This window comes from Schistocerca americana, chromosome X, assembly GCF_021461395.2.
Source record: "Schistocerca americana isolate TAMUIC-IGC-003095 chromosome X, iqSchAmer2.1, whole genome shotgun sequence".
Classification (NCBI taxonomy): Eukaryota; Metazoa; Arthropoda; class Insecta; order Orthoptera; family Acrididae; genus Schistocerca; species Schistocerca americana.
Window position 1 is genome coordinate 172,173,650 of NC_060130.1, and position 16,808 is coordinate 172,190,457.

A 16,808-nucleotide genomic window follows, 5' to 3' on the forward strand; every position below is an offset into this window, starting at 1 on the left:
GTGCCACATTCCACACAGTGCCTCAAGTGTCAGAGCCCCATTATGGTAGTTCTGTGATAGTAAAACAAGAATATTTGAGTACAAAAGTGGCTAGGTATTTGTACACTCATAGCTGCACTTGCTTGGGCTTCGCTATGCCTTGCAGCACATATATTAAATACTTCCGTGATTTCTGGTGTGAAAATGCTTCTGCCTTCTTCTGCTTAGATGCTGCTGTGTCAACTATTTCCACAGCTCACCCAACTCGCTCACCTCGCAACGCATTCCACCTGTGTTGTGTTTTGTAGTGTATAACATCTGTGCTCACCTGTGGTAGGCTCGGCTGTGGTCTACTTCTTACTCTGCATGTTTCTGACTCAAAATGGTCGGTGTGCTACAGTGCCCTCTCTCTTGACAAGAACTGGTCACTCGGTCACCATACATAGATTATCCTCATACCAGAATGACAGATCCTGGTGGCTGATTCAACTTGCTCTGGGCCAATCTTTCAGGATTACTTTTACCAATCAGTGCCCTTAAACACTATTTATCCTAGGTCGCTTAATTTTCTGCTCAATTCAGTTTATTGCTACAGCTCTGCCTCAGCTGCCTCCTAGGCTCTGGAATCCAGTCCGCTGTCATTTGAACAATGGCTGTGTCTGGACTTTGTCTTGTGTTCCACTTTCTGTAAATGTAAATGAGGATTCTGCTTAACAGAGTAAGTGTCACTGCAGTAGTTGGTATGACAATGGTCAACATTGCTTCCATCCAGTACAGACTCTTCCCATCCTAGCTAACATGCTGAATTATTATCCTAATGGAGATTCAACCCTCCCGCTCACTAACAACATTGTCTATGGACTGCATTAGCTTGGGTCCCAAAGTCTGGTTTAATTAAGTCAGAATCAAGGCTGGTAGCACTTCTATGGGTTCCTCTGGCCAACACATTTGAGGCTGTGAAATGTTTAGGTGAGTTATCCTCCAAAATTGAGGCAAATAGATGGAAAGTAGGTCCCATTATTTCACATGGCATCCCATTTGTTAACAATCCACCCCCACCTAACTCTAATCTTTCTGCTGTCATGAGTTTCCAAGACTCCAAACAATTGGCTACTATTATTACTTTATGAAAGGTAGAGTACAATGACTGTGCCTAAACCTGCTAGAAGTACAACTTAGGTCTAATCACCTCCTTCTTGCACTCATTCTCTGCTCTCTGACCCATGAGTAACTTCACTGTACAGGAATCCTGACCCACTCACACTACTCTGTTTCAACAAATTGTAATCACACCTCTGTAACACTTTTGTAACTCTGCTTCTCTCATTTCCACATGTTTACTCTTGTCTTCCACAACCAATAATAACCACTGTACCTTTACACTGACAAACATCTTCAGCATCCCCCACTTAACAGGATATGCATGGACTACATAACATTGGTACCACTCCTGCTTCCCTGCTACTGGAAAGGGAACTGACATGTACACCTTTGCCCCATCAGTCCTTGCTTATACTGTGCCTAAGTTAAAATAAAAGGGTACAGTTTTATGATTAGGTTTGAGGGCCTAGTCCAAGCTCTGATGATAGCTCATTTTGCACGGTTCATAGCTCCTCCAAGCACTCTACATCTACATCTACATTGATACTCCGCAAGCCACCCAACGGTGTGTGGCGGAGGGCACCTTACGTGCCACTGTCATTACCTCCCTTTCCTGTTCCAGTCGCGTATGGTTCGCGGGAAGAACGACTGTCTGAAAGCCTCCGTGCGCGCTCTAATCTCTATAATTTTACATTCGTGATCTCCTCGGGAAGTATAAGTAGGGGGAAGCAATATATTCGATACCTCATCCAGAAACGCATCCTCTCGAAACCTGGCGAGCAAGCTACACCGCGATGCAGAGCGCCTCTCTTGCAGAGTCTGCCACTTGAGTTTATTAAACATCTCCGTAACGCTATCACGGTTACCAAATAACCCAGTGACGAAACGCGCCGCTCTTCTTTGGATCTTCTCTATCTCCTCCGTCAACCCGACCTGGTATGGATCCCACACTGATGAGCAATACTCAAGTATAGGTCGAACGAGTGTTTTGTAAGCCACCTCCTTTGTTGATGGACTACATTTTCTAAGCACTCTCCCAATGAATCTCAACCTGGTACCTGCCTTACCAACAATTAGTTTTATATGATCATTCCACTTCAAATCGTTCCGTACGCATACTCCCAGATATTTTACTGAAGTAACTGCTACCAGTGTTTGTTCCGCTATCATATAATCATACAATAAAGGATCCTTCTTTCTATGTATTCGCAACAAGTTAACTCCTAGCTGGCCCCGCACAGGTTGCTGCATAGCTTTCTGTGACTCTGCTACCTCTCTTCATGCTTCTCTCATAGGTCTGTAACCATTTTATTACTACTACTTCCCAGTCAAGTATCTCTAGTTCAGTTTGCAACCTCTTGATGTTCTTATTCACTAATTCTTCCGCTGTTTTGGCATAGCTCATCACTTCCCCACTCAGCTGATATAGTAACCCATTATTGTTCAACACATCCTTCTCCAAACTCGTAACCTGCGTGGTGTGCACTCACTTGCTGCCTTGTTTCCTTTCACCCATCGCTTTACTACATCTACTGTGTCATTCAGTTTCCTAATGTCCTCTCACCAGCTGTCCCAAACACAGTTTTCATATGTTGACCTCCCACAGGGACCCTACCTCTTCTCCTTCTCATATGTGGTATAATCCCAAAAACCTGTGTCATCTTATCCCTTAACTTTTCATAAATCCCAAGTATTCTCCTACAGAACCTGGCAACTCCTTAAGCAGTCTGTGATTCTCTGCCCCATTTCGAAAATTATGAAAGGCTTCTTCCAGCCATCTCACCTCATTTCGTATCTTCCTGTATCACCCAGCAATGATTGGTAATCACCAGATCTTCTTGCTTCACAAATAGCACTCCAATTCCGAGGAGTTGTTCCACAATGTTTCCACCCTGATGATGACCAGTAGTTCAGTTACGACCCACGTCATCTTGTCTCCTGGTGTATCTCAGCTGAGCCCAGGGATACCTATTACCCTTTCCTCCCCCTAAAGTCCATTGTTGCCCTGCAGCAGCTCATTTTGCTTATACTAAACATTATGTTACACCTATATCTAACACACAAAAACCATTCATTTATTCTTACCTCCTATGTCTTAACCGATACAGACTTCCTAGAGTTGCTTTGCATACAACCGCTCAGTGGCCCCTTTGCACCTCCCTTTGCAGTTTGTTTCTCCAGTCCACCCCTCCAGTTCGTGGGATAGCCTCTGGTCCCCTCGAAAAAGTTTCAAATGTCCCACACACACAGTTGTTATTCTCGTCAGCAACTGAATCTGGACATTCACTGGTGATGTAGTTTCCACAACTTGATACAGCTCTTGATACTTCGTAAAAAAATTTTTGTCTTCCTCTTTGGAGTGTATGAAGTCAATAACATCATCCATTGGCCATCCTTGTATTGCGGTACTCTTGCTCTATGGCTCAGTGCTTCGTGTTGCTTTTCCAATGCTCATGTATTTGCCCTCTGCACCCTGTTCCAAATTTCTCATATCACCCTTGCAAACTCCTTTGCTTCCCCTCCTTGGTTTTAATATGTTAAACAATGATGGTATTTTACAACCATATACCACATTATATGGCAACAATCCTGTATTTGTGTGCTGTTCTGAGTTGTACTCAGAAACCATGCACCTTAATAGACATCCTAATTGGTATGATGTGCGTCCACACTGTGTCCTAGCATCTTTCCTATAGTTCTATGCACCCTTTCTGGTCTTCCATTAGATTGAGGATGTAGAGGACTTGTCATCAATTTCTTCACACATATCAGCTTAGACAGTTCCTTAAACAAATTCAACATAAAGTTGGTTCCCTAGTACGTTATTATCATTTCAGTTACCCTGAACTTCAGAATCCAATTTTTCACTAACCCTTATGCTACTTTTGCTGTATTGGGACCATTTCCACATAACTCAACAAATGATCTATAATCGTGATTACATATTTATTCCCTGCAGGTGTTTTTAGAAAGGACTAAAATATTAATCCCAATAAATACACACAATGCTAATGCTTTAGGTAACCTCTGCAATGGTACTCTTGTTCAACACAAATCCACTCTCTGTGCTCACTGTATGCAATTCTGCTATACTGATTCATGTCCATCTTGCTATCCTTCCACCAATACCACTCCGCTACTCTCCTGTTGGTAGACCTACATCCTTCATGACCCGCCAACATGTGATCATGTGTCTCTTGTAGCAATCTATTCCTCAGCTTTGCTGGTACTACTACTCGTGATTCCAACTTGGGTTTCTCTGCACAGCAAACCATCCTGCATACAAAACTGTGATTGTTTATTATATTGCTTACACCCATCATCAGTGTTTTGTGCTGTCTGCCACTCCTTCACCTCACCGCCACATATTTGCAACACTGCTACTTTCCTATTTAAGCCATCTGTGTTCCCATATTTCTTTCCAGGCTTATGTATGGCCCCAAAATCAAACTCACTCTGTCTTACTGCCCATCGTGTCAACCCACTAGATGGATCCTTCAGTTCGAGCAACCATTTCATCACTGCATGATCCATTATCACTCAAAACTTTTTCCCGAAGAGATAACATTGGAAGTAGGTGATTCTGTAGGTAAGGCTCAAGATCCTTCTTTTTTACCCTATCATGCAGTAATTTCTCTCTGTCAAATTCAGCTGCCTTGATGCACAGGCTATTGGGTGCTCTATGCCATCTATTTTTGGGGCCATCACACAGCTAAGTACATTGTTGGATGCATTACATGACAAAATGAATTTCTTACTGAAATCTGGAAACACTAAGATTGGGCTTGATGTTAAAACTTGAGTCTCTCAAAATCATGCTGGAAATCCTCTGCCTACACAAATTTTAAACCTTTCTTCAGCAATTGCAGCGAGGGTCTGGCAACATCTCCAAATCCCTTTACGAATCTTCAGTACTAGTCTGCAACTCCAAGGAAAGATTGTAATTCCTTCACTGACTCAGACACAGAAAATTCACATATAGCTTTACTCAGTCTCCAGCAGGAGGAGGAGGGTGGGAGTGGGCTTTGTCTGTCTTAATCCCATCCTTACTTACTATGCCACATCTCCTAATACAAAATTACACTTTTCCTTATTCAACACAAAATCCACTGCCTTCAATCTCAGGAACAATGTGCTATTCCATATCAATCACATAGACAATTATATCATCAAGATAGACCAAGCAGTAACGCAGTTTCAGTCCTCTGAGAGCTCCATTTAACAATCTCTGAAATGTAAGAGGTGAGTTCTCTACCTGGCTCACCTCGCAACGCATGATGGCTATGTTGTGTTTTGTACGACATAACATCTGTGCTCACCTGCATTTGGCTCAGCTCTAATCTGCTTTCTACTTTGCATGTCTCTGACTGAATATAGTTAAGTGCACTACATTTCAGATGTTGAAGTACCTTCTGCTGTGTTGAAAGCTTGATACGACAACTCACAGCTGTCTCTTAACATAAACAAATGTAACATATTGATGCAAGGACTGGCAGCTGATCCTTAACATAAACAAATGTAACATATTGAGTATAAATGGGAATATGAACCTATTATTGATTGGTTGGTGATCAGTTATGAGAACAGTCACAACCACTAGCTATGTATCAGTATGTTTCTGTATCAATTTAAGGTACAATGACGACATTGTTGCAGGACTGTTATACACCAGAGAGATTCACTGGAGGAATCCTGAGGGAGCATTATTCAACCCCTAAGGTGATAGTTAAAAAAAAATGACTTTGTTTATTCAATTCTCGAATACTGCTCATCAATATGGAATCCTTTCCAGGTTGGATTTTATGACCACCCCTCATAATTTAAAAAACGTCAGCTTTACTATGCCCTCAAAGACAGCCTGGTTCCTTGCTGCTGACTCCCTCATGTCTTATGTGACAAATAGTCTATCCAAGTGGGTAACATTAAGTTCTCTGCACAAAATGACTGTCCACTTACATGCACAAAAGAAAGTATCTACATATATTTTTAACTATGGGTATGAGCAGAACAATCCTACATTTCCTTTGACAATTCTTGTGTTCAAATTGTAAGTTTTTGACTCCAAGGGTTTCAATTTGAAAAAATAAATCCACTCTGATGTTCCCAAAGTGCTGCAAGGATTGCCTTTATATTTCAACCATCTCTAATGACCATACTGTTGACAGGATGTTAAACTCTTAATATTTCTTCCTTTTGTACATATTTCTTCCTTTTGTACATTTCACAACATTGTAAACTTCAGTATGTCTTAAAATTAGTGGTAACTTTTACTGCTCTTGCACTCATGAACACAAATAACTTCACAATAAATCTTGTTACTACTCTGCACCTGAATAACAGTACTCATTCTCTTTCAGATAAATTTTTATTTTGCTGCTTTATCCCCAAATATTCCAATTCAAGGCCATTACCTACGGAAAAGCATGCAACACCACATATTTTAGAAGATTCTTCAACTTTCTGAGGCAATTCAAAACATCAGTGTTCATTCTAAGCACAATTAAGTGTTCACATGAAAATGAAGTCCCATACTTCTTGCCAGCTTATGTTACTAAAGATTTTATGGAGGTAAAGATTTTTCACTGTGAGTGAACTTCTTTAAGAATTAAAAACTAAGAAACTGTACTTTGTCCCACTAATATTTATTTATTTCTGTAGTGGCACCACCTGATGTCACTGTGGAAGCCAAATAGCTGACGTGACATTAGTGCTGGCCTCTGCACAGCCACCACTCAGAGGGCGCTGGTCATCAGGAGTGCTTTCTGATGGGACCATGCCAGAATCTGGCATATAAACCAGTCCAAGGCTGGTCTCAGTCAGTTGTAATGTTAACTCTATTTTTCATAGCAAAAACTTGGATGTGCCACAGACTGGACTTTCCTTTGGAAAAACTTAAGTTATTTTGCGTTGTCTTTGAGTAATAAACCAGGGTGGTCCCCACTACTGCATGTAACTCATCTTTAACAAAAGTGGGAATGGCTCAGGACCCATGTCAACTGCAACTAAGCTGCTGCTGCTGATTATGGGTTTCAAGACAACATCTGTCATCAGTCTTCTATTCCTCCATCCAGGATGGAATCAGTGTATTTCATCTGTCTGCATCTGGAATAAATCCTATGGGAAGAAGTGAGAATATTTTCTAAATGTTTGTGTAGCATGAATCTGAAGAGAGAGATGGGCACCAGCTTGGTATTGACTAGTGGCATATGGGAAACAGCCTAAATACAACATTCTCATGTTTAGTCCATGAAGCATTAGATTTGCATCAGGCTTGCGCCCCTCCCCATGTCCCAGAAGTCGTGTGTTAACACTCTCGGCTAGCTGAGCAGGTGCTTGCAAATAGGATATCGAACATTTTGTATTAGATGAGAGATTGATCCCTCTCCCCTCTCACTTCCACCACCCCCTCCCCCCCCCCCTCCACCAACCACATACAATTACCACTAACATAAACCTACAGGGTTATTATGAGCTAACGGCAACAATATTACAGGCACTGCAAGCATTAGCGAGTGTACCAGGCATCTCTCCTGTGCCACCCGTGTTCATGATTTTCCTGCCATGTAACAAACACAGAGCAGAGTGGGAAGCTCATGCCTATGATTCCAGTTATACTTTACGGCCTGCCAAATTTCCAATATGAAAGATACATCCCAAACTGTATCATCTAATACAGAAACTAGAGTTACTACCGAACCCACATGAAGTTGAGTTGTCTAGAATATTCTCTTTCTTGGGACAACGTTTTTCAACAAAGAAACATGTTTTTACAGCCAGCTTAGGGAAAGGAGCCCAACCAATGTTATGCAGAATGGGCCACCAACATGCATGGATTAAGCATGAATTCCCATTTCAAATGTTTGTGCGGGCAGAACTCTGCAGACTCTCTAACCAGGGACATGACAGTGTGTCTTACCCCCAAATCAGAAGTAAGAAACCTTGTATTAGGGGAATCGGATCCTTCTTTGAGGGGAGTAATGCAAATAGCTCAAGTCTATGAAACTGAAACTGCTCATGTAACCCAGAATTTCTACGTAGTGGAAGGAGATGTCGCACCATTCAGTTCTCCATCACCAGTCATGTGGGACGTCATGGCACCACTGGCAGGGCCCTTACCTGCTCCATCACCAGGACGACCTTAAAAACAACTACACCACACCATTAGCAGTGGGCCGTGTCAGCAGCAGTGCCATGGCCTAGCTGTAAACATTTCTTACTGTGACACACATACAGCATATTCCCCATCAGCACACATGAAATTTTTTCTTTGGGTGCTGGCCCCACTGTGGACAATAATTGTAAGCTCTTTTCATTGTTTTGGATTTGTGATTCATCAAACAACAAAATATCTCGAATGTAACCTAGACAAGTATTCTTCCGGGCGATCATCTGTGAAAGATTTGTGTTTCAACCACTTGGACAACGCACTGGAACAAGCAGAAGATCGTGTCACAGTCACTACTCACAAGAAAATGATGTCCAGCACAGCACTTACATGACTTTCTAGCAACTTACAAGTCCATTCCAATTGGAGGTTGCAATCCAGCAGAGAGGCTTCATGGCTGCCTTCACTGTACCAATTTGGACATGTTACATCCACCGCCAGCACATGTCATCGATGAAGCTTCTTCTTTCAGGTTAGATACCTTCAGGGTGGCCTGCAAGTTTGGACGCCATCCAACCTGGACCTACAGGACAATCTACATCCACCAAGGATCCATGATGTCTATCACGGCACCCAAAAACTGAAATGTACAGTGCCACCATGATCAACTTCACCTCCACCATCCGGGTCTGCAGCCACTTGGTTCTCAAACCCCCCCTCATCCCCCCCCCCCCTCGGTGGACTCTGTGGTCCCATGACAACTTCTGCAATTTCCATCAAGCCTTATCCTGCCCTTGCCTTCCACGGCAAAACTCACACACTTTGATCTGCTGCCTCTCCTAGTAGCATAGGGGATCTTCTGGGTCACGCACCATCTGTGTCCCCTCCCACAGCGGGTGCTGCTTGAAGGGGATATAGTGGCTCCACCTTACACCATTATGGAAAGCCAATAGCTGGCACAGCATTACTGTCTACAGCTGTGACAACGCTACCCAGACAGTACTGGTCATCAGGAATGCCCTCTGAGAGACCCACACCAAAATCTGCCATATAAGTCGGCCCAGGGTCAGTCTGTGTTAGTTGTGATGCGATCTATGCAATGTATGGTGAGTGTGCAACTCGTCTAGCTCTTGTGCTGCTACCAGTTCGGCTCTGGTGCTACTATTGTGGATATGGTGTTGACTGGATTTTGTTTTGGCATAAGGACCTAAGGTAGCTTTTGAGGAGCATCCTGTTTTATATCTCTCGTTGTAAATAAATTTGGGCGAATCTCTGCCAGCTCTTAACTCACCTTTTACAAAAGTTACAAATTGCTTTGAGATTAAGAAACTTCCTGGCGTATTAAAACTATGTGCCGGACCGAGACTCGAATTTGGGACCTTTGTCTTTCGCGGGCAAGTGCTCTACCATCTGACCTGCCCAAGCACGACTCACGCCCTGTCCTCCCAGCTTTACTTCTGCCAGTATCTCGTCTCCTACCTAGCCATGTCTCCGCAATATCCTTTCTTCCAGGAGTGCTAGTTCTGCAAGGCTCGCAGGAGAGCTTCTGTGAAGTATGGAAGGTAGGGGATGAGATACAGGCAGGATAAAGCTGCGAGGACGGGGCGCGAGTCGTGCTTGGGTAGCTCAGATGATAGAGCACTTACCCGCGAAAGGCAAAGGTCCCGAGTTCTAGTCTCGGTCCGGCACACAGTTTTAATCTGCCAGGAAATTTCATATCAGCACACACTCTGCTGCAGAGTGAAAAATCTCATTCTGCTTTGAGATTGTTGGGCCATCATCAGGTGTCAACAGACTAGTCTCCAGAAGAGACATTAGTGTGCAAGGAATCAGATCTTAATTAAAAATATTACGCAACATATAGAATGTTGGGTCATGACACCGTTAGGAAATGTTAAATCAAGTATTCATTACTCCTGTTATGTATTAGTATGTTACAATAGCTAGTGACTTAGTCTGATGCAGTGGAATAGAGGTTGAGAGTAGATAAAACTGCAACATAAACAGCTGTCCCTGCATGAGGATTTCAGTACAAATATTACATGGCCATTGACAGTATTAAATAGACACTGACACAGAATTATTATTATTGTTTTTATAATAGAAAGGCACAGGTTATTATATAATATGTAGGATGATGGTGACTTAATGTTAATGTAAGTATACAATAAGGTTAAATTGCACTTTACAGAATAAATATCACCAAAATAATATAGAATGAACAGACATGGCATTAAAGCACATAATTTGTATGGATGAAAATAAGGCAAGTATAAATATACACATACCAAAAAAAGTTTTGCATCATCTTGGTTCCAAGAGTTCCGGAACCTGTACAGAAAATTGGAATAGAGATCAACATAAACATAACAGCCACCCTTGTTATTGCTCATGGAAACGTTGCATATTAAACCACCATACAACGAGACCTTCAAAGGTGGTGGTCGAGACTGCTGTACGCACCAGTACCTTTAATACACAGTAGCATGTTCTCCTGCATTGATGCATGCCTGTATTCGTCATGGCATACTATCCACAAATTCATCAAAGCACTGTTGGTCCAGATTGTCCCATTCCTCAACGGCGATTCAGCATAGATCTCTCAGAGTGGTTGGTGGGTCATATCATCCATAAATAAGCCCTTTCCAATCTATCCCAGGCAGTTACGATAGGGTTCATGTCTGGAGAACATGCTGGCCGCTCTAGTCGAGCGATGTCGTTATCCTGAAGGACGTCATTCACAAGATGTTCATGATGGGCGCGCGAATTGTCATCCATGAAGACAAATGCCTCGCCAATACACTGACGATATGGTTGCACTATCAATTGGAGGGTGACATTCATGTATTGTACTGCCGTTACGGCACCTTCCATGACCACCAGTGGCATACATCGGCCCCACATAATGTCACCCCAAAACAGTAGGGAACCTCTACCTCGCTGCACTCGCTGGACAGTGTGCCTAAGGCATTTGCCCTGACAGGGTTGCCTCCAACCATGTCTCTGACGATTGTCTGGTTGAAGGCATATGCGACACTCATCAGTGAAGAGAATGTGATGCCAATCCTGAGTGGTACATTCAGCATGTTGTTGGGCCCATCTGTACCGCACTGCATGGTGTCGTGGTTACAAAGATGGCCCTCCCCATGGGCGTCAGGAGTGAATTTGCGCATCATGCAGCTTATTGTGCACAGTTTGAGTGATAACACAGTGTCCTGTGGCTGCACGAAAACCATTATTCGACATGGTGGCGTTGCTGTCAGGGTTCCTCCAAGCCATAATCCATAGGTAGTGGTCATCCACTGCAGTAGTAGCCCTTGGGCGGCCTGAGTGAGGCATGACATCAACAATTCTTGTCTCTCTGTATCTCCTCCATGTCCGAACAATACCGCTTTGGTTCGCTCCGTGATGCCTAGACACTTCCCTTCATGAGAGCCTTTCCTGGCACAAAGTAACAATGTGGACACAATCAAACCGTGGTATTGACTGTATAGGCATGGTTGAACTATGGACAACACAAGCCGTGTACCTCCTTCCTGGTGGAATGACTGGAACTGATCGGCTGTCAGACCCCCTCAGTCTAATAGGTGCTGCTCATGTATGGCTGTTTACATCTTCAGGTGGGTTTAGTGACATCTCTGAATAGTCAAAGCGACTGTGTCTGTGATACAATATCCACAGTCAATGTCTATCTTCAGACATTCTGGGAATTGGGGTGATGCAAAACTTGTTTTGATGTGTGTAGTAACAGAGTAAAGAGAGCAATAGGCTTACATTATGTTAGTAAGAATAACTGAAACTCAATACATAGACTTAGTATGACAAGTTCCAATTGCCCTACACAGAATGTGTTAAAAAAGGAAAGAGAGAGAGACGGGGGTGGGGATAAGTTCTAGGAAACTAAGCCTGGACATTCCAATAGAAGGAACAGGGCTAAGCCTGGGCATTCCAATAGGAGAAGCAGTGGAACACACACAAAAGCATAAGACTAAGAACTGTAAGGGAAACAAATAAGGTATAAATGCCACTTCCATTACAGTAAAAGTGTGAGGGACGTAGAGATGAATGTGATCATTGTAACTGAAGTAATAATTGTGTGTTACTGATTGATGATGTGAAGCATAAGAGTGGGGATGCGCTCAGTGATCATTTAGAACCATATCAGGCTTTTTTTGTCAAATATTTACTGACCTCAAATGCTTCCAACAAGCCATTTTCCCCTTTGCTAACAACATGAATGACTTCTTCTAAGTTTACTTTCTGTTTGTGACCTTCCATTGGTACATTCAGCAAGTATGGGGGTCTGAATATTTCCAGCTACTTTCACTCCCAGTGAGTGTGGCTGCTATAGCCCTACCCATCTGACCAATATACAATTTGTTACAGGTATAGTGGTCAAACAGGTGTGGTTATAACAGCTAGACTGAGCACAAACATAGCTGAGGACAACCTAGCACAAACATCACTGAAGACTGCTAAAGTCAGATTCCACACTACTCCCTTTAATAGCTCCTGTATACCTTACACTCTTTTTACTCTTCGCTCTAATCACTAATGCAGGAGTAATTGGTTCGAAATGCTTGATAATTGTTCACGTAGGTGAATAAGTGTGTTAATGGCCTGTTACACATTGTCAACTTGCAATATGCTGCATCACAACGCCAACAGATTTTACTTGTTGGTGGTTTGCCTTTTATGAGAGGTAAGCTCGGTCTTGTGTCAGCCATTGCATTTGTAAGTCATATCACATTTTTTATCACAATGTAAAACAGCAGAATACATCAGCGTCCATTTAAAGAGTATTTTATACATTACACGAACTGACAACGTACTGTACCAAATTTAAACTAACCAAAGTTTTCTTTCTTTTCAGTCATAAAAGGCTGCTCTACATCTGAAGATCATATAAACAAACCAGTATACGTGAGCAATCATTTTTTTGCTTAAATTATGGGACATAGAATCACGATACATATTCAATGTAATTTGAGTTAGAACAACCAAGATTAATTAAATATTACCTTCTCCACTCATCTTTGTTCTGGATCTTTCTTCCAAAGATCTGTAATAAAATCAAAATCAGCTGTAAATACACATGATTACACATGAAAAACGTTAAACAAAATACCAACATTATCAAATTAAAACACAAAACCACCAAATGTAGGGACACACATTAATTATAAATGAAAACACAGTATTGTGTATGTTCTACACCAGTAGTGTAGAACATACATACTAATGTTATAAATGCAAAAGTAGCTATGTTTTCATGAGTAAAACACTGAACCAATTTTGGCACATAACACTTGCATGGAGGGCAGCAAGGCGGAGGCGGAATGTTTATAGATTATTCTCTGAAAGTGTGAATTCAATGCTTACTCGTGTGGTTTCTGAAATTTTAAAAAGAATTGTTACACTATCTGGCAAAGCTGGACAGCTTGTGCAACAAATAGTGTGGAAATACAATAATAAAATCTGACGATAACTCTGAGAACTGTATTTAAAACTATTACATTGGGAAAACTGTAAGAAACGTATTACTAATATTATGTATTTTACATTATGCTTTGCAAACTAAGTCTGATTTAGAGCATAGTTCTAAGAGATTTTGAGCTGCGGAAGTTATTCGTATCCAGAAAAACTCAGAGAAATCTCACTACAACTGGAACTTGGATGCAGAATGAAATGTGACCTAAAGAGCTATAGACACATTAGAACAGTCACTTGCCCATCTTATTTTAAACAATGAGTGTCATGCATCTCTTATAGCTTCTGAGATACTTGAAGACTCACAGCAATGGCATCATTTAGATGCTGTACAACAAACAGAGAGACGTTATGCGTTTAAATGTAGAATGTGGGAGGCGTTTAGCATTTCATTTTTGGATAAGTTTCACTTGCAGCCAAACCCACAAAATCTTTATGTCCTTGGACAAGGAAGCAAAACCAAAAACTTGTTTATGGAACTGTGTTAAAATTGTAAAATAACGAATTGATAAGAAAGAAACATTTTTGTAGCTTTTAACATTTTTTAACTAAGATTCAACATGCAGCAAAATAACACAAACACATTCATCGTACCTATATACTGACAAAACATACATTTATACTTACGCAGTACATATCTAAACAACTATACACCCAGATCTTTATACATACCAGATTACTTACACACCATCACTCATCATAATAAAACTAATGCTATGCAAGTGCAGCTACGGGTAACAGCTAGTACACAATACTGTACTTTTCATTTATAACTATGACGTTTTTCCATCAAGAAGCAGCAGAAGAATCAGTTAACATGACACACATTAAGTTAAAATAAACATGAAAAACTATAAACTAAAAATTTGTGCTTCCAAATCCTTCGGCACATGAAAATGTTATTGTTGTTGAGGTCTTCAGTCCAAAGGCTGGTTTGATGCAGCTCTCCATGTTACTCTACCTGTGCCACATAAAAATAAATATGAGAAAATGTTAACCAAGAATAGGTGTGTGACATGCAATCAGTTAAACATATGTTGTTGTTGTTGTGGTCTTCAGTCCTGAGACTGGTTTGATGCAGCTCTCCATGCTACTCTATCATGTGCAAGCTTCTTCATCTCCCAGTACCTACTGCAACCTACATCCTTCTGAATCTGCTTAGTTAAACATATAATTTAGATATAATATACAGTGCATTGTCAACAAACATTTTGGCAGCTAAAAAGTGTGTGGCACAAGTTTTATTATGCTGTAAAAGAAAACAACACTTTGCTACATACATCACAAACAACTCCTCACATTATGTGTGGCATTGTTACATACAATGACTGACATCATATCACATGATACACATCACAACAGAAGATAATATGCACAGAGTATTCACAATCAAGCACATCATCAGGCACCTATAGACATTCGAAGACCAAGGAGCAAAACTGTAATAACATAGCCGAAGACACAAGAGAAAAACAGTAGAGAAAGAAATAAGAGACAACTCTGGATAATATCCAGAAATATGACAATTGTCAGCATATATGTAGCACTCACAATGACTTACACAGCAAAGACAATGATACTGTCTCTCACAACACATCTTGAAGTCAGGAATACAATGCAATAATTTAAAAATAAGAAGTCAGTAAACATAGATGAGGTTCCTGTCTGCATTCTGAGGGATGCATAAATAGCATACAAGCCTGATTAACAGACATAGTAAGTAAGTCCTTCATTTCAGGCAGTCCCAAAAACATGCACAAGTTGTGCCCTTACTATGGAATGATAATGCAGAAAGCATTGAAAACTACAGTCCAATTTCACTACTGTCTTCATCCCCCAAAAATAAATTAATCAATCATGAAAGAGAGACTAATGAGCTACATGAATAAATGCAACCTCTTTAACAAAGCACAGTTAGGTTTCCAAAGTAGGAGAAATACAATACCGGCCATCACAGAGCTCAAAAAAGTGGTACTTAAGTTCTTCACAAGGATCACTGCGTTACATGCATATTCTTATACTTGTACAAGGCCTTTGATACTGCTGATCACAAAATACTATTTAGCAATGTAGAAGCACTAGGCATAAGAGGAACATTGCATGAGAGGTTGAGGTCTGTCCTGTCAAACAAGGTGCAAAAGGTAGAGATAGTTCACACATCTGCTGAAGATACATTTTTAGTAAAACAATTGTCAGACTAGGCAACATATTAATATAGGAGTTCCTCAGGGTAGTGTATTGGGTCCAATACTGTTCTTAATTCTTTGATTGCTGTGAACGAGTTAACTCGTCATGTTCCGCAGCTCCTCAGGTGCTGAGAACATGTATAAACACGGCCCCTGGGTCTTCCTTACATGTTATTGACATGTTTATGTGTCCCATTCTGCTGACCCTCTCATTGCTGCGGATGAGTTACTTCCATGTTTCGGAGAGTATAAACGTTTCAAGTATCTATCATACAACATACAAGCCTCTTTGTGTGCTATCATTTGCAAAAGACTTCATTTCAATATCTTGAACTGTTTATGAAGTATGATGATTATTACGACAACATAATTCCCAATCGCAGGAATGGACATAGGTATGTTGCACGCAACCATCCACTTGATATAAAAACCAGTAACTTGAGAATGAAATTAGATATCTTTATGCTCTCAAATATAAATAAAATATTGTTCTCTTATCTACATTTCAGACACTGCAACACATGAGCTAAAATCAACCATACGTAAAATTTATGCTACGTGTTTTTATCTCTGCAATCTCTTTAAAATTTCATGTAATGCTATACTTAATTTGATGCAGTACAGCAACTATGATGAATAACAAAATTAAATTCAATACTTTAATGAGTAAAGATATCAGACTGTAAGATGTGCAAAAATAGTGATATCAGGCAGAATACTGTCAAGTATTTCACTAATAGTTCTGTAAATAATCATGGAACAAAAGCCAGTTTCGACATACATTTGCCAAGCAGAAACAAAAAACTCAAAACAGCATTTTCTATTAGGGAATAAAACAGTATAATTAACAGCCAAAGGAAATGAAAAAGATTACCAAGGTACATCTGTTTAAAAGGGCAGTTAAAACATCATGGGGGGATGCTGACTTAGTTTCCAGGTGGACTGAG

At 40.9% G+C, this 16,808-nt stretch overlaps 1 protein-coding gene across 1 annotated transcript in view; it reads right to left on the reverse strand.

Moving 5' to 3' along the window:
* LOC124556863 overlaps positions 1-16,808 on the reverse strand; it is a 124,106-nt gene that overhangs the window by 75,132 nt on the left and 32,166 nt on the right. The window contains exon 2 of the mRNA XM_047130887.1: positions 13,207-13,247. Coding sequence (XP_046986843.1) covers positions 13,207-13,219 — 13 coding nt within the window. The 5' untranslated portion in view covers positions 13,220-13,247. The remainder of the gene's footprint in view (positions 1-13,206; positions 13,248-16,808) is intronic.